This window comes from Palaemon carinicauda, chromosome 1 (genome assembly GCF_036898095.1).
Source record: "Palaemon carinicauda isolate YSFRI2023 chromosome 1, ASM3689809v2, whole genome shotgun sequence".
NCBI lineage: Eukaryota > Metazoa > Arthropoda > Malacostraca > Decapoda > Palaemonidae > Palaemon > Palaemon carinicauda.
The window spans coordinates 276,676,515-276,696,224 of NC_090725.1; the positions used below are offsets into that span (position 1 = coordinate 276,676,515).

Genomic DNA, 19,710 nt, shown 5'->3' on the forward strand with positions numbered 1-19,710 from the left:
GATATATACTCTATTAGACAATTAATCCCTTTACTCAGAAAAGGGATCAAGGCTAAATAGAGGGAATGCCGAGGCAGGGGATGAAGGAAGCATATAGGGGTCCTAATATTAGGTTAGGCTAGAAAGAATCACTGACTAGCCTATCCCCTATATGGTCCCTGAAGGCGAAAACATTTGCATCACTGTCAAAAGTATTGTAAAATAATAATGCCACTATCTTCATAACTTAGTCTAGGATCACTAATAAATCATGCATGAACACTTGTATGTAGGCTCCTGGCCTGGGGGCTATAGTAGCCGACTGGTATGAGGTCAATCGATGACCGATAAAAAGCGTCTAAACACGATATAAAAGTTCCTAGCTATGAAGACTAAATAAACTAATGTATTCGATTAGTATATAATGCCGGAAGCGTTGTTGTGGCTAACTAAATAAGGCATGCATAACAACAACGACGCCATAAAATGGCGGGTCCGGTAGAGGCACAGCTCTGCCACAAAACATCAAATATTTCGAAAAGTAATATTTACTTTACGGCCAGAGCTTAATTAAACAATACTGGAACCTTGTACTCAACTTTCCAGAAGAAGGCGAGGCTGAAGGTAACGACATAGCGAAGATGCAAAGCGATAAAGATAACACAGGGAAAATCCGTCTAAGTAGGGCAGCTACTAAACAAAGGATGAAGACGGGCGTGACGTCATCAGAGCAATGGCGTCCGTTTGTTTACGTCTCGAGTATCAGTAGTAGCCACGAGTGAGATCAGCTGTGGAACGGCTCCCAGCTATTCTCAGCCCTTACACACCGAAGCATTAACTCTGTTCGGGGTGAAGATAGCTATGTGGCACGTTCAGACATGCGTGTCCCCTGTTGTATTACGATGTCTTAAAGGGAAACCTTTGAGATACTCGCTCCAGAAGTTAGAATTCTGTGATAACCTGTGGTTAAATTCTCTGGGAATATCTTAGTAGTCTTATACCCAAGGAAGCTACCAAACAGGAACCTTCCATCAGGACGCCATGGCTTGAGCCCAAAAATAAAAATTGCTTGACATTGGATATAGCAGTCATCAAATCAAGCTTGTCTACTACGTTTTTGAAAATTACCTACTATTCCCTACAGCTTGTCAATCTGATTGTGACCTATAAAGTAGACTGTAATTTCTTAGGAAACTTATTTTGGGAGTTAGACTAATAATCGAAGTGTTTTTGTATTTATTAACATATTTTGTTGGTTTGCTCATTATGACAATTATCAGTGGAGAGATTTCAGAGTTCACAAAGGTGTATTGCTTTGCTTTTATTTAAACTTTTGTGTCATTGTTGGCAGAGGTAGAGTATAGCCTTCGTTACGTATAGCCAATCATCAATCGAGAAAGAGGGAAGAAATGCCGTCATAAGTTACGTAACGAGTGCGTTCGAAACCTTTTCTCTGAGTAAGTTGGCCCGTCTTCAAAAAACGTCACTTTCACATTATAAGTATCAAATTTATTCAACCTACCTAATGCAGAATACAGTCAAAATTTATGTGTAGATATAATGTGCATTCTGAATAAGCATTATGTTTATGAAATTCACAGATAAAAAATATTGCGAAAAAACCGTGTTACAGAGGCCCTGAATCTCATAGTAGACTAAATTCTCCATAATTAATCTGACATATTCTTACCAATTGCGTTGTAGCGCTGCGACTCCTCCCCTTCGGTTGAAACTGGTTTTTTTGGCTCAAGCCATGTCGTCCTGATGGAAGGTTCCTTCAGTAGTGTCCTAAGGGTATACAGTATATGACTACAGTAGATATTCCCAGAGAATTAAACTAAAGGTTTCACAGAATTCAAACCTGGCGCGAGTACCCATAAGGTTTCCCTTTAGGACAGTGTTTCTTAAACTTTTATGTGCAGCGGACCCCTTTTATTAAAATTACTCATGTAGCGGACCCTTTATTATTATAATTTTCCTCTTGAGTTTGAAAGTGTTTGCAGGTCATAATATACTGAAATTACAACTGAATTATTTATTAATGGCTTATCTTCAACATAAATGTTTATATTTTGCTTAACATAATTTCCACAACATTGATAATTTTGCATACAAATTTTCATGAACTTAACAGCAACGCTTCCTCCTCACATCTCATAACCATACTTAATGCGATGAATGATACTGTTTTTGCTGCCTCACTACTGTTGAAATATCTGGCTCCAGTCTGCTGAGTTTCAGTCGCATGAAAATATCAGACAGGTATGCCAGTTTTGTGAGCCACTGGGTGTCATGCATTCGATTATAGAGGTCATGACGTTCATACAAGAAAATTTGCACTTCCTCACGAAGTTCAAAGAGACGGGAAAGAACTTTTCCCCGTGTCAGCCAGCGAACCTCTGTATGGTAAACGAGTTTTGTGTGTTCGCTTCCCATCTCTTCACACAGAACTGTAAATAAGCGGGTGTTCAGTGCTTTCCCTTTGATGAAATTGACAATTTTTACTGCCTCTTCCAGAACTGTTTTAAGACAGGTAGGCATATGTTTCACAGCAAGTTGTTCACGGTGAATGCAACAATGTGTTGCCTTTACCTGTGATACAATGTTTTGTACCCGACTCGCTAGGCCCCTTAGTTTACCAGTCATCGCAGTTTCACCATCCGTGCTGATTCCAACACATCGCGACCAGGAGAGTTCATTTTGGACAATAAAATCGTTAGCTACATTAAAGATAGCCTCTCCTGTTGTGTTTGTAGGAAGAGGACGACAGAAAAGAAATTCATCATGTACTTCCCCACAGTAAATGTACCTAACAAAGCACAAAAGATTTGCCTCGTTCCCTATATCTGTGGACTCGTCCAGCTGTAGTGAAAAATACAGACTCTGCTGTAATTGTGACACCAGCTGAACTTTCACATTTTCAGCCATTGACGTTATCCTTTTCTTGACAGTGTCGTTGGACAAAGGTATCTTGTTTATTTCTTTACTAGCCTTTTCTCCAAGCATGATCTCTGTCATTATCTTGGCTGCTGGTTTGACCAAAGTCTCGCCTATGGAATGCGCCTTTCTTGTTTTTGCAATTGATAACGACACTTTGTATGAAGATTCAGTGGCCTTTGCATTTTCTACAAGTATAAAAAAAGATGAAGCTTCCTTTTTTCTGTGAATATCAAGTTCATTACATTTTCTTTGAAAATATTCTATGGGTTTTCCCACATATTCCTTATGTCTGGACTCGAAATGTCTTCTGAGCTTTGAGGGTTTCATAGCCTCATTAGCTAATGTTTCATAGCACAAAACACACTGTGGGATAGGATCCTCACTGTTGCCTTGCCAAAAAATCCAAGTTTCAAGTAATCACTGCAGTATTTACGCTTCTTTTTGGCTGTTTCTTGGTGGTAACCGAGGCATCTGTACTGCTTTGGTTTGTGCCAGCGGTGTTCCCTTTGTCCATGGCATCTGTGCCTGCCTCCAGTAGCTTGAGCTGAGTTGCACTGTTAGCATCGTTTCTTTCTTCTTTAAGGCCAGTGCTGTCTTGGTTGTTGTTCTGGAATTCAGTTTTTTTCTTTGTAAGTGAGCCTGTCTTGAGCCACAGATCCATTATCCTGATGCTAAAAAGTAAGCTAGGCTGTCTTCTGGTGTTTATCCTGTAAGTAACTTGGCGAGGTCACGAGGTCTAGTATTCGAAATTCTAATCTCAAAAAGGTAGGTAATAACTTTTAACAAATGGCATATAAAAAATCAATATGTTTTCATAAGCATCCAGATGATTTTCTTACCTACAAAGAGGAGCACAAGCAACTGCCGTGTGTTCCTCACAGCAGCCTTAACGTCAACTGATATGTGGCGGGCGGCCGCACCACCGGCCATCAGTCAGTATAATGTTGGTAAATCATAAACAACACTGCCTTCTATAAAGTTGTTTTTTTGTGTGTGTCTTTTTCGGAATTTCGTTGAGGATTTCGCCCCAAGGGAGGAAGGCGGCATTACTTGAATTACTTCCATCCCAATGTGACTTAGCCACTGTAAAAAGCCATCAGGATTTGGTGCTACAAAAATAGGAATTTAGGACGTTTTGGCCGAAAATTGGACTGAAATCAATATTAAAAATTATCCTGCGGACCCCTTGGAATATTCCACGGACCCCTGGGGGTCCGCGGACCACACTTTAAGAAACACTGCTTTAGGATATCGTATAATAACAGGAGACGTATGCTTAACACGCCACATAGCTATCTGCACCCCACATAGCGTTTACGCTTCGAGGGGGAATAGTAGCAAGTTATGGGAGGAGCCGTTACAAAGTTCTCCTCCTCCGTTACTGTTTTGGTACTCGGCGACGTCAACATCCAGTTGCCATGTTGGCCGCCATCTTGGATAACGCCGCCGTAGCGCACCATTGTCATTCCTTTACACGTAGCGTTTATGACAAGGCGCCTTTCCCAGTTTTTCGCTAAGTGATCCAGTATGTCGCAATCTTCAGCCTCGCCTTCTTCTGGAAAGTTGAGTACCATATTCTTGTATCGTATAAATAAGCTCTAGCCGTAAATTAACGCTTTTTTCTCTTAAAATACTGTGTTTTGTGGCGGAGCTGTGCCTTGACCGGAGGCATCATGTCGGACACTATTATTCGCCTCGCATGCTTTATTTAGTTAGCCAGAACAACCTTACCTGGTCTTATAACTAATTATCAGCATTAGTTATTTAGTCTTCATTACTAGGAAGTAGTTATATTATGCCGATAGTATCCATTTTCGGCGAGCGTAGGTAGCCGATTCGTATGCTAGTGTTCTAGCCTAGCCCCTAGACTCGATAGCGTAGGTGGTTTTTGTTTACTCTCATGCATGATATAATAAGTGTTCCTAGTGTTAATTTATGAAATGAAGATTTTAGGCATTTATACATATAAGATTCAGTGATTGCACATATGTTTTCGCCTTCGAGGAAGTATGCTAAGGGTTTCGGTGATCTTGGTAGTCGACTCCCTTGCCCCTAACCTAACGTAGGGCTGTGGTATACTTCCTGTCCTCCCCAGTTACCTTACCCAAGGTATCTCCTCTCTCTGAGGTAGCCTAGGCTACATCCTAGCCCTCCTTACCTCGAATCGCATTCGGGTAGGGATAGGCTAGGATTTTCTTCCCCACTCCTAGCCATAGCACATGAGCTTTGAGTTTGGGACAGAACCTCAGAGTACGAGTCGTTCACCCCCAGCTCCCCCTCTAGGTGAATGAACTCTCCATTTGGGGCCCTGCTGGTCGGCGAAGGTGGAAGGGCTCTGCCCTTCCCCCTAGTCCACACTTGGTAGGGTTACGACCCTTTCCTCCCTGTGGCGTAGCGATTTGTCCTACACCTGCTTTCCATGGTTCGGGACTCGCTTCCCTAGCCTAGGTTAGGCAGGCCAGGGGATTCTGTTTCTTTTATAGTTTAGGACAGTACACTATTGCTGTACCTTCTCTGAACTAACCTACCCTAGGCTGGAGAATGAAGTCTCCTACACCTGGGATAGGGCTGGTTCTGGAACAGAACCCCCCCCCCCCCCGGAGTGTTGGTGAAGGCTACGCCTTCCCCTACGCTCCCCCTCAGGACCCTCGCCCTTCCCCCCTCTGTCCTTTTGTGTTGGCCTAGCCATCACACCCGTCCGCCGTCCTACAACTCCACCGTGTGCCGGTGGGTTGTGGGTCAGTCCGAGCTGCTACGCTTCCCACATATAGTCGAACTATGAGATAGCCTAGGCAAATCGGTCTGCCAGCATGGGACCTCCCTATCTTAGAGTGTTCTTCGGTCCTCCCTTGGGCCGCCATAAGACGCCATCCGCAATTCTTGGCGACTGCCGGCTCTGTTGCGGCTGGATGAAAGATTGCCCCCTCTCTTTCATCTGAACACTCCTTCCGGAGGAAGACGAGGTCGGGGTAACAAGCTACCCTTCCCTCCCTCTTCCCCTACCCTTTCTCTCTACCTATCAGTGCCAGTCCATTGTCGCTACCCTGCCAGCAACAGCTGTCAGGGTACCCTAGTATCCACTCTGTCTCATTGATTGACGCCAGTCCTGGAATACCTACGCTGGTTGCCTGCCGACTGGCGGGGGCCGCCGACGGGCCAGCAATCTGCCATCATCCAGAAGCTCCTATTCTCTCTACCACATAGACTGATGACAGGGAGGGGTTCCCACCCTCGATGGAGATTCGCTGGCACGCAGCGCGTTTGTGGCATACCGCCATGCTGCCGGCGCCACCTAATCATATTACTTCAGTGGACTGTCACCTCTCCCCTGCTGGCCTTGTTCCGGCAGTGACTATTGTATAGCTATATACGATAGCCAGTACATTTATGGTACAGTACTTACCATAGACAGAAAACTATGGTGTATAGTTATGCAGTAAAAATATTTCCAGCATACTCTGTGCATCCATGCGCAGTCCCTTGCCGGGACCTATCTGAATAGGGAGGGACCATTTCTCTCCCTTTTATCCTAAACTGAACGAATTCAGTTCCCCCCCCCCCATACCATGACTAATTCTCCAGAGGAAGTCTAAGCTGTGCTTAATCCAATATGGATATCCCTTCCATCTCTTAGGCTCTTTAAGAGCCCCTAGAATTAGTTATGGTGTGGGGTCATGGCAATTGACTGGGCGGGATGCACATGTATGTGTCTTTTCTGCTTCTTTGCCAGCTTACCTATCCTAAGCTTACACATGAAAAGGAATCTTATATCGAGTTAAATAACTTTAATGCTAATCTAAGATTACTTCAAGTCTTTACTTCAAGTCATTGTACATGACTTCCGTAGACTCATTCCCCCTTTCTTTTACAGGAGGAGTATATCCGGTGTGAGAGCGCCTTCTGCAGCGTTCGGCGCCCGGACTTCTACGGCCCCCTGGCGTGCCGAACCCACGCCAGCTGTTCCATCTCCAAGGGGACTCTCCGGTATTGGGACCCGCAGGTCTGCACCGTCTGCAAAGACCTGCTCCAAGAGGCGTTTGAGGACCCTCCTTCAGCGGAGGCCAGGGACGTTGCCCGAGAGAAACTGTGCAAATGGGTGCGTGGTTTCCAAAAGAACGCCACGGGGCCCTATCTCCCGAGTGAGAAGATGAGAGCTTTGCTCTTCCCTAAGGCATCTGCGGATGCTGTCATCCCCAAGGCCGAGATCCCTGCGTCCAGCTGATGGTCGAACCTATGTAACGGACGCACCAAGGCTTCCATCTTGACGAGGTTGAACGGATGTCGGAAGTGTCGTACACCACCGAAAGGACCCTGATGGCCGAGGGTCAAGAAGAGGAGGAGCATGTGGAGGCTCCGGACTCCGAGGGCGAAGTCGCCTACGCCCCCTCTGTTACTTCCGTTGCTGTAACTGAACCGATCCCCTCTACCTCTTTTACTCCTACTCCTACACCGTCGTTACTGGAGAACCAGGACAGTCTCCAGGTCCTAGTGGCCCTCCTGGATGAGAGGTTCCGAAATGGACAAGAGGACCTCAAAAGGGAGATTCTCCGTCTGTCAAAGCAGTCGGTCAAGAAGATCAATGTCAAGGATCTTCCCCCTTGCTCAGTGACCAACCCCTGGAGGCATGCAGAGCACATGCCAATTACAAGTGGACGAATCTTCATCAATGACAAGCTAGGTGCAGTCCCCCTTGAAGAGGTGGAGTTTTGGCCTAGCTTTGAGTCGTATCCGGACTGTTACATCCGTCTAAAGTCCGAGCCAGCTTCCAAGGAGGAAACCGAGCCTAAGGTGGTCATAGTCTTTGACCACGCTAAGGCTCAATCTCTTCTGGCCGGCAGCCTGGAGAGCAAGGGCTACACCAACTCTAAGGTGCTTGCCCTTAGCAAGAAACACCCATCCTTTCTTGCTCCTGCCACCATGGTCTTCCCCTTTGCTGAAAAGTCCTTGCTGGCAGTGTTGAAAGCAGTGGAGGAAGGGAAACCTTGCACTACATTGGAGGAATGTAGGCCCCTCTCCCTAGCCCTACCTCCCGACGACAAGAACTGGAAAGACATCCAGTTAACTTTCTCGGTAGGAAAGTTGGAGGCTGACATCGCAGGATGTCAGTTTAACGAGAACCTCCCCAAGCTCTCCGAATACCTTCTGCGTTGGGAGATGGATACGAAAGAGAGACTGGCCGTCTCCCTTTCTCACCAAGTGCAACTGGAGACAATGGCTGGGGACACACTGACCCCAGACATGTATATGGTCTTAGCTAAGACCCATCTCGCTACCCTGACGAAGGACTTTTATAGCTTCATCAGGGCTCAGAGAGCCTGTAGAGAATTCGTGTTTGTGGACGCTACCGTCAAACACGAACCACGGAAACTGATCTCTTCCAACATTTGGGGGAAAGACCTCTTCCCCAATGATCTCATGAAAGAGATTGTAGACAGAGCCGCCACCGAGAACCGGAACCTTCTCAACAAGTGGGGCATGTCAAGAAAGAGGATATCTTCTCAGGATGAGGGCCCCCAACCTAAGAAGAAATCTAACAAGCCTAGGCCCCAGCAGCGACAGGCTAAGCGCCAGTTTCCGGCACCCGCTACTCCCCAGTTGGTGGCTCAGCCCCAACAGACCTTTCAGTTGTTCCCTCAGCCGGTGGTGGCTCAGTCACCAGTCTTCACACCTGCCTATGAAAGACAGTGAACTACCTTTCGTCCAAAAGGTAGAGGCTCCGGCAGAGACTCCTCTCGACGCCCTTCCCGAGGGAGAGGAGGGAGGGGAGCAGGCGGCCGAGGTGGCAAACCCTTGGGAAACCAGAAGCAATGAAATGCTTCCAGTGGGAGGAAGACTCCGCCTCTTCCAGGATCGTTGGACCTTCGATCCTTGGGCTCACAGCATCATCAAGAACGGACTAGGGTGGAGTTGGGTAACATCACCTCCAACCTTCCATCAATTCTTCCAACACTCCACCCCCGTCATGAAAGAATACGTCCAAGAACTCTTGAACAAGAAGGTGATCAAGAGGGTAAAGTCCACCAGGTTCCAGGGAAGACTGTTCTGTGTTCCCAAGAAGGACTCCGACAAACTCAGAGTCATTCTGGACTTGTCCCCTCTCAACAAGTTCATCGTGAACAACAAATTCAAGATTCTAACTCTTCAGCACATCAGAGCCCTACTGCCCCAAAAGGCATTCACAGTCTCGATAGACTTGGCGGACGCCTACTGGCACATTCCAATGAATCGCCAGGCCTCCTCCTACCTAGGATTCAGGCTTCAAAGAAGGCAATACGCCTTCAGAGCCATGCCCTTCGGACTCAACATAGCTCCAAGGATCTTCACAAAGCTCGCAGAAACGATCGTCCAACAGCTACGTCTTCAAGGCATCCAGGTGATAGCTTACCTGGACGATTGGCTGGTATGGGCCGCATCCTCAGAAGAATGCTTGCAAGCTTCCAGAAAAGTGACCCAATTCCTGGAACATCTGGGTTTCAAAATCAACACCAAGAATTCTCGACTTTCTCCACCTCAGAAGTTTCAATGGCTAGGAATTCATTGGAACCTTCAGTCACACCGTCTTTCCATCCCTCCGAAGAAAAGGAAGGAAATAGCAGGATCTGTCAAGACACTCCTAAAATCCAAACGGATTTCAAGATGTCAACAGGAGCAGGTGCTCGGTTCCTTTCAGTTCGCCTCAGTGACAGAGCCAAGGCTACGAGCACAGCTAAAGGATACATCGGGAGTCTGGAGAAGATACGCATCCATCGCTCGAAGAGATCTCAAGAGACCTCTACCAACCAGGCTTCATTCACTCCTAAAGCCATGGTCGGAGGCAAAGAACCTGAAGAGATCAGTCCCCCTTCAACAACCACCTCCGTCGGTCGTTATCCAAACGGATGCATCGCTAGAAGGATGGGGGGGTCACTCCCCTTAACGACAAGTTCAAGGAACATGGTCTCCCCTATTCAAGACGTTCCACATCAACTTCTTGGAGGCCATGGCGGTCCTTCTTTCTCTGAAGAGGCTGTCTCCACGACCTCGTCCCACATCCGTCTAACTCTGGACAGCGCCGTTGTGGTCAGATGTCTCAACCGTCAGGGCTCAAGATCGCCCCACCTCAACCGAGTGTTACTGCCCATCTTCCGCCTAGCGGACAAGAAGAGATGGCACCTCTAAGCAGTTCACCTTCAAGGATTCCGCAACGTGACGGGGGATGCTCTATCAAGGACAACCCGATATAGTCAGAATAGTCCCTAGACGCAGACTCATTCTCCTTCATCTCTCGCCAAGTCCCGGAACTGCAGATCGACCTCTTCACGACGAGTGACAACAAACAACTTCCTCGTTACGTGGTCCCTTACGAGGACCCCAGAGCGGAAGCAGTGGACACCATGTCCCTGGACTGGAACAGATGGTCCAAGATTTACCTGTTCCCTCCACCCAACCTTCTGCTGAAAGTCCTCACCAAGCTGAGAACCTTCCAAGAAACAGCAGGCCTAGTGGCACCCAAGTGGCCCCGGAGCAACTGGTTCCCTCTAATCCTGGAGATACAACCCAAGATAATTCCCCTGCCGGAACCAGTTCTATCCCAGCAAGTTCAGAAGTCGACTGTCTTCGCTTCATCAAGGAAAACCCGAGACCTACATCTCATGATTTTCTCTCCCTAGCCGTTAAGAAGAGGTTTGGGATTTCGAAGAAAAGTTTGGACTTCCTAGAGGAATACAAAACTAAATCTACCAGAAGGCAATACGAGTCTTCCTGGAAGAAATGGGTGTCCTTCGTCAAGGCTAAAAATCCTACGGAAATCTCTATAGATTTTTGTCTGTCCTCCTTTATTCACCTTCATGGACAGGGCTTGGCAGCCAACACTATTTCTACCTGCAAATCGGCCTTGACAAGACCACTACTCTATGCCTTCCAGATCGACCTGTCCGACGACATCTTTAGCAAGCTGCCAAAGGCATGTGCTAGACTCCGTCCTGCACCTCCACCGCGACCCATCTCCTGGTCTCTCGACAAAGTGCTCCAGTTTGCCTCAAGTCTGGACAACGAGTCTTGCCCTCTGAAAGATTTGACTCAAAAAGTAATTTTCCTTTTTGCTCTCGTCTCGGGAGCCCGAGTCAGTGAGATTGTGACTTTATCAAGAGAAGAGGGCCAGATACAGTTTGCTGACACACGCGAACTTACCCTCTTTCCTGACCCAACGTTTCTCGCCAAGAACGAGCTTCCCACCAAACGGTGGGGCCCCTGGAGAATCTGCCCCCTGAAGGAAGATGTCTCTCTATGGCCAGTGGAGAGTAAAGGTCTATCTTTGAAGAACTTCAGACTTTGGCAGAGGACAGCTCTTTAAAGGAGAAACATCAGGGTCCGATTTGTCACTCAAACAACTAAGGGCGAAGATCACCTACTTTATTCGCAGAGCGGATCCTGACAGTACACCCCCAGGTCATGATCCCAGGAAAGTCGCCTCTTCCCTGAATTTCTTCCAGTCGATGGACTTCGAGAGTCTTCTCTCTTTCACGGGCTAGAAATCCTCATGAGTGTTTTTCAAACATTACGCAAAGCAGGTGCAAGAGTTGAAGCACTATGTGGTGGCAGCAGGTAGTGTGCTAAAACCTGCTGCTTAGTGCTGCGTAGAACAGTGAGTTATTCGGGACTAACTCCACGGGTGCCTGTGTTGACCCTAGTGCGAAACATAGTGATTTTAAGTGCCACCTAGTGACACTAAGGACTGTTCTTCTACAAAGGTGAAGTAAAATAGACAGTAACACGTGTGCCACATGTTTTAACATGAAATGTATATAAGACTTTCTAGAAAAACTTTATAGTTCCTCTGGAACTTGTGTGTAATGGCAAGTTTTCCTTTTCAGATTCCACACCCACTTCTTTTGATGTCTTTAGTGTATGTTTTTAATTGCATTGCTTATTTTAAAATTTTGCTTATTTCATGCTAATTCTGTTTTAATGAATAAAAGAGAATTTGGTTACCCTGTGCGTCTCATTTCACCCTCTCTCTCTCTTATGAAATAAAACACTGTTACAGAATTTTATTACCCTTTTATTTTTGGTATTATTGTGAACAATGTTATAATTTTGTTCTCTTGATGCAAACTCATCTAGATTAAGGTAACTTGTTCCAACACAAGTATACTTACCTTCTCTATCTGGGCCTGGACCGGCAGGTATCTCCGAGACTAGGTGAGTTCCTCTATCAAGCAACTTCAAGATGTTCCTTTTGTCCAATTAGTACTTCCCTGCCAGGGGGGCAGGAAGCAGTAACATGGTACAGTGGAACCTCTACATACGAATTTAATCCGTTCCAGAACCAACTTCGGATGTAGAAATTGTTCGGATGTAGAAAAGAGGTTTCCCATAAGAATACATTGAAATAGGATTAATCCGTGGTTGAGCCCAAAACCTATGATAACTTCTTAATAAACTACTACACATAATTTTCCCATGAGAATAATGAACACTAAATTAGATAATAGACATGTAAATAAGAAGAATAGACATGTAAATAAGAAGAATAGACATGTAAATAAGAAGAATACACATGTAAATAAGAAGAATACACATGTAAATAAGAAGAATTAGCGAAAAATGATAAATAAGAAACGGGTTTTTAGCGTCACTTTACCTTAGAAACTCCAGCGCAGGTGTTGTTAGTCTTGCTACGCAGAGAGGAGACGGACGGGCGGCGAGGAGGTAGAGAGGTTAACTACGATAAACGTACACTACCGTAACTTATTCTAACTTACACTAAGTGAACTTTAACATAACTTAGCTTATTTTTTTTTTTTATTTTTTTTTTTATTTTTTTTTTTTTTTTTTTTTTTATTTTTTTTTTTATATTTTTTTTTACATTTTCTTTTTTTCTTTTTGATGATTACATAATTTTAATCACTATCACTCTCTACATTTAAAATTGACCGAATTTCTTTTGCTTCACTCTTTTCTGTTTTCTGTGTTTCACTTTCTTCCGCTTCACTCTTTGCCGTTTTCTTCGATTCACTTACATCCTCTTCATAGCGAGTTCGCTTCGCAGTTTTTTTTAAAGAAAGCATCGATAGATAATTGCTTGGTACGGCTTTTCAGAATGTTTCGAAAGTGAGTTAGGCAAACATCATCGAATTGAGAAACTACATGACAAACCTGCAATTTCTTTGGATGGTATTTGTCGATGAAGTCGACCACGTCTTGATATTTTCCTAACACCTCTTTTATTTGCGCCGAACCTAACACATGTTCTACCTCCTCGCTCCCTTCCTCGTCATCACTCATGTGCTCCGACATAGCATGGAGTTCCTTGAGCTCATCCGTCGTCAGTTCGTCGTGATGTTCGGCGACGAGTTCCGTAACGTCATCTGCGTTGACCTCCAGACCCATGGACTTGCCAAGGGAGACTATTTCTTCTACGGCTTCCGCTGCACCGACCACGGGATCAGGTTCGGGGTCAAAACCCTCGAAATCTCGGGGAGCAACAGCATCAGGCCAAAGCTTCTTCCAAGCGGAATTCAGGGTCCGTCGAGTTAATCCCACCCAAGCCTGATCTATAATCTTCAAGCAGTGCACGATGTTGAAGTGGCCCCTCCAAAATTCACGCAAAGTTAAGTTGGTGCTTTGCGTGACATTAAAGCACTGCTTAAATAAGTGCTTGGTGTACAGCTTCTTAAAATTAGAGATGACTTGCTGGTCCATGGGCTGGAGGATAGAGGTGGTATTCGGTGGAAGATACAGCACCTTTATGAACTTGAATTCATCGAAGATATCATCTTCAAGTCCGGGGGGTGAGCGGGTGCATTGTTAAGGCATAGCAGGCACTTTAAAGGCAATTTCTGTTCATGAAGATACTTCTTCACAGAAGGGCCGAAAACTTGGTTAACCCATTGCACAAAAAATTGCCAAGTGACCCAGGCCTTCGAGTTGGATCGCCAGAAAACATAAACTGGTCCTTATCGACGTTGTGTGCCTTAAAGGCTCTAGGGTTCTCGGAATGGTAAACCAGTAAGGGCTTGACTTTAAAGTCCCCGCTAGCGTTGGCACATAGGGCAAGAGTCAACCGATACTTCATTGGCTTATGCCCAGGCAATTTCTTCTCTTCGGCAGTGATGTAGGTTCGACTCGGCATCTTCTTCCAAAACAGCCCGGTTTCATCACAATTAAACACCTGCTGCTCTACGTAGCCTTCTTCCTGCACGATCTTTTCGAAGTTCTTGACAAAGTCAGCTGCAGCCTTTGTGTCCGCACTAGCAGCCTCTCCGTGGCGAACAACTGAATGAATCCCGGACCGTTTCTTAAATTTCTCGAACCAGCCACGAGATGCCTTGAAATCATCTGAGGAAGGCTCGGTTGAACTCTCCCCAGCATCACCCCCAGAGCTCTCCTCCTTCAAGTCCGTAAAGATGGCGTGCGCCATCTCGCAGATAACGGTCTCGGTAATGGTGTCGCCAACGATCTCTCTATCCTTAATCCACACTAGTAGAAGTCGTTCCATCTCTTCTATGATAGGGGTACGGCGTTTGGAAATTATAGTGATCCCCTTAGGTTTCACTGCTTTAATAGCTTCCTTCTGTTTAAGGATTGTGGAGATCGTCGACATATTACGGCCATAATGTTTAGCAAGTTCACTCACGCGGATGCCACGCTCATGTTTTTCAATAATTTCCTGCTTAATTTCTAAAGAAAGCATTTCCTTCTTCCTTTTCTCACCACTACCACTACCACTGGCAAAACTAAGCCTTTTAGGACCCATACTTTACGTAAATTACCGTTAAAGGATGCACGTAAAAAATCACGATTAAAACAGAGTTAATAGCAGAACGCACAGAGCACAACCGCAAGAAGCCGACGAGAACAGAGGACTGACCCAAGACCCGCTAATTGAGCGTCCCTCCGAGGTCGATGTGCTGCCTTCTATCGGCGGAAATAAAAAACACTTCAGGCGCTATGAGCACCGACTACGCGTATGAGTATTGTTTACTTCGGGTGTCGAAAAAAACATTCGGGTGTGGAGTCGGAACGTGTTCGAATTGTACTTCGCGTGTCGAAAAATTCGGATACAACCATACAACCGGTACAACGAAAATTGCTTACTTCGTGTGTCGAAATAAAATTCGGGTGTAGAGTCAAAAATTTGCTCGAAATTTACTTCGGATGTTGGAAAATTCGGATGTAGATACGTTCGTGTGTAGAGGTTCCACTGTATATGCTTATCTGAAGTGGCATGTAACGGATATGCCACAGGTCTCTGTGGTCATCAGACCAAAGGAATATTGTTTAGAAGTCGAAAGGCACTACAAAAAGGGGAAAAAATCCATGACACATTAATTCTCTGGTACACTTCCATCAGGAGGACATGGCTTGAGCCCGAAAAACGGATTTTGAGCGAAGCGAAAAATCTATTTTTGGGTGAGATAGCCATGTTGTCCTGATGAACCCGCCCTTGTTCTCTATTCGGCCTTGACAGGCCCCTCCCAATCTTATTGTATCATGGAGGCTGGCATAAACGACGAAAGGAATGACAATGGTGCGCTACGGCGGCGTTATCCAAGATGGCGGCCAACATGGCGACCGGATGTTGATGTCGCCGAGTACCAGAACAGTAACGGAGGAGGAGAACTTTGTAACGGCTCCTCCCATAACTTGCCACTATTCCCCCTCGAAGCGTAAACGCTATGTGGGGTGCAGATAGCTATGTGGCGTGTCAAGCATACGTCCCGTTATTATACGATATCCTAAAGGGAAACCTCATGGGTACTCGCGCCAGAAGTTAGAATTCTGTGAAACCTTTAGTTTAATTCTCTGGGAATATCTACTGTAGTCATATATACCCTTAGGAAGCTACTGAAGGAACCTTCCATAAGGACGACATGGCTATTTCACCCAAAAATAGATTCCGTTTAGCCTACTTCACCAGCTGTCTGACGCTTACTGCACATGTAGAGGAGGATCATGAACCCCAGGTGCGTTACCATGCGTCACGACTTTGCAGCAAATGACAATCAAATAGTTTTACTGTCATGCCTCGCTTTTATGAATTAAAAAAAAAAGTGTTCTGAGAACACATAAGTTCTATCTTAGTACTTATTGTTTTAATAGTAATTCTACATCATTACATGCTGTATAAGTAGTAACACTGAAAGAGGTAATGATGGGTTTAACACTAAGAGACAGAAAAAGAGCAACATAGGTAGGAGAGGAAACTAAAGTCTAGGATATTCTAACATGTAATAAAAAAAAAGAAATGGACATGGGCAGGGCATATAGGCTAATGAGAATGATAGACAATAAATGGACATTAGGAATAACAGAATGGGTCCCATAAAGATTGCAAACTAGAGTACCTACAATATGTATAGGTACTCTGTTGCAAACGAAGCAGGGGAAGGAAGAGACGAAGAGTTGACAAAGATAATTTGCTGGTATACACCGTCACAGAAAGATCATAAACAGGAGTGGAAGTACATGTCTAAGGCCTTCGTTCTGCATTGGGCTAGTAACGGCTGATGAATGTGTGTTTGGGAGAGTAGAGAGACTTCATTTGGAACTAAAGGTTCTAAATAATAATAAAAGGATGCTAAAAATGAATGTAAGCAATTCTGAGTTAAATACTCCCTTTTCTACTTTTGATTTCCAAGAATCTCAAGATTAATTTAGAGCCACCATAAATATTTAGACGAACATTAGTGATTAGTTGATAACGAAAAAAGTCCTTTCTAACTAACGATGAACTTCTTTCAACTTAAAGATTCCAAGGCACTTTCGGATCCTGAATAGATGCTGAATTATTCATACTGAAATTTACAAGCAATCAAATCTTATGATGAATACGGATGCAAAATTGTTTTTTTTTTTTTTTGATATATTTAGCAACATTACACCAAGCTATTTAATCTATTATCAAGAGCTATCTGACTAAGTTATATTTTGGTTCACAGAAAGCATGAAGTGAGCATGTCCTACACATCCGGATTAGTCTTATCAAAGGATATTTTTCTTCACTGTACATCTAGTCTATACAGCAAGAGACGTCAAGAATACACAACTTTCCCCATTGGTTAATAGTATCCAGCACATTTTTAAAGCTGAAAGGGATAAGGGAATATCTTGCCAAACACCAGATCGTCTCAGTGGCTAAGAACCTTGTAAGACTTAGTTGTTGAAGAACCTTTTATTTGCATAGAGTGCTGTATCACAAGTTCCTTTAAAATTAGATTGCAGACTAAATTGAGAGAGAAATATGAGGGAAGAAATCTGTGGGAGAACGTGGAGATAAAACAATCCATTTCACACTTTCTTTCCTCGGATTTTTCATGAGCAAAACACCGTTGTTAGAAGGCAAAGGGAAATTACAAATAACCTGGTATTCTATACAAGATAAACGGGAGGGTAGCAGAAAAGTTAATAGAGTTAATAGGAGCTGTCCAGCTGATGATACTTCGTAAGTGCCTGATGTAGTTAAACTCGTCGTAAGTCGTCATTTAGGAGTGTGAGGATTGCAGTGTTTTTTAGGTCTAGTTATGTGTTCGGATAAGATTTATATACGTCTTGAAGGTAATATATTTTAACTGAGCCACCAACCCTTTACAAAATGATTTGTTTCTCAAGTGCCCAAACTCTTGGGGGGGGGGATTGACCTAACTCTTAATTCATCTTAGCACCAAAACAATATAAGATACGACTTTACGATATTTTCATAACATTTAAATTTACGTTCTTAATATATAGTGTTATATCTCTTAAAAATATTCATGTAAGTATGTAAAAAAATGGTAATTACTGGACGTAAATTGCGTCTTTTGGCGCTCTAAGAAAATATAAAATTAGAAATGATAATCACAATAGATACGTAACACTTCGATATGACAAAGCTAAGTTTCCCTAACATAATTCCCAAGTTACTAATTATCAAATAATAAAATCGATGTTCAAATCTAATATAAAAAAACTAATTAAAACGTCAAGATAGAACCGAGCAATGTGAAAAGTGTCTTACATATTTGCTGCGTATGACAGTTCTCAGTCATTACGCTGAGTTCGAGTTAGATTAAAACTTGTAATATTATCTCCTAATGAAATAAGTACCTTAAATTGAACTTTAAGAAAATATCCAATAGCATGTGGATTTGATGGCTTTTCGAGTTCTTTCATAAGAGACCTATTACGTTAACTCAGTATCGAGGGAGGGAAGACATTAGTTCTAACTCTGGGGGAACATTTCAATATAGAAATGGCGAGGGAATTTAATAAAGCAAAAACCAGAATAAAGAACTTATCTAGTTCATGTAGGTGAAAGTTAATTGAAAAATTACTAATCTGTTTAAGTCCTGGCAAATTAAATTTCTTGCTTGCGACAACTCTTTTTAAAGTCGCTTGGTCTGGCGTTACATACAGTCTACTGAATTGGAACAGATCTAGACACTGGTAAATGTGCTGGACGTGGTCAAAATAAACACCCAATACCTATAACGTTAAGGTAATTATGTATGCATACAAATTAACATAAAAGGTTACAAAACACGATTTATATAATGAATAAAGGAGAAAAAACTAATACGGTAGGGTCGAGATCTGACTTAATATCTACGAAATCCCAACACATACCTTGTCGGCAAAGTGACCATACCTCATTAGGCAGAGTTCAAAGAAGCTCGACAATCAAAGCCATTCAACTTTAATTGGATCGTGACCTCGCAACTCGCCTACAAAGATCAAAGAACTAAAAGATTTATTATCCGTTGGCTTGATAACACGGACACTGAACATTTCCTTTATGATGGTTTTTAAGAAAACGGAACCCGTCCAATACATAAATCTCTATTCTTATTGATCTCAAAACTTCTGAAATTCCACTTTAAGTCGTTGGATGTGGGGAGAACATGCTCACTATCATGATTCTGATTGTGCATTAAACCCACATTACATAAAGTATTACCAATATATTTCTTGAATGAGGAAATGATGCGGCTTACATTACAAAATACTTGTGTTTTGACAGTATTTTTCCATGCTGCTAAAACTAAAACCTAAAAGAAATATTACTATTAAATCAGGGACTATTAAATAATTCATCAGCATTGCGAACCTTTAAATCTGTGGTAATATTAAAAAGAAGCCCCGACGATTTTAGTCATTATAATGAGACGCTATGCTTGAAAACAAAAGTTCTCTAAACATGTATAAAATCACGACTAGGAATTTTCCAAGTCTTATGACAAATTGCTTTTGATTAGATCTGAGAAATATAACACTGGAAAGTTCGTGATTGGTATCTGATTGATTAACTTATGTTAAAATGCAATAAAAAGTAAACAATCTGTCCGTTCGAAGAATTTTAATAGCAATAAGTTGGAGTTTTTACGTATTTAAATATCTTAAATTCACCAAAATAACACTATATAAAATTCACTATTTACGACCTCTGCATGTGAAAAAACTAGTAACTCATGCAGAAAAAAAGAGAAAAAAATCGTTCCCCTAATGAAAGAATGATCTACGTTAATTTTGCCACTTTGTCGCCTCAAAAAAGAAGTACTGCACCATAACTGCCCAAGGATGTCCTATTCTTTCTTTACAGATATAAAAGGTCAACATAGAACACAAGTGTTCGAGCCACTTTTGGCTTTCCTGATGTTCACGATAAATTCTTGGCACCTTCGCCACCCTCTTCCTTTTCATAAATGGGAAAACTGTCCAGTTTGTTTATCTTTACATTTTGCATGTATTTTCTATAGCTCGATGGACCTTTTCCTTATGATTACGATAGCTTCTTTCATTAGCCTTTGACTGACTAACTACCGACAAAAA

General features: G+C 43.4%; 2 protein-coding genes across 2 annotated transcripts in view; both read right to left on the reverse strand.

Moving 5' to 3' along the window:
* Window positions 1-19,710, reverse strand: part of LOC137656811 (gastrula zinc finger protein XlCGF57.1-like) — a 150,374-nt gene that overhangs the window by 126,663 nt on the left and 4,001 nt on the right. The gene's annotated exons all lie outside the window — the stretch shown is intronic.
* On the reverse strand, window positions 2,146-3,246 carry LOC137639263 (zinc finger BED domain-containing protein 5-like). The gene has a single exon (XM_068371551.1). It carries the CDS (start codon window positions 3,244-3,246, stop codon window positions 2,146-2,148), a length of 1,101 nt encoding a protein of 366 aa, XP_068227652.1.

Excerpts from the sequence above, each read along its gene's own strand:
- LOC137639263 (XM_068371551.1), bottom strand. The coding sequence starts at position 3,246 with ATGAAACCCTCAAAGCTCAGAAGACATTTCGAGTCCAGACATAAGGAA.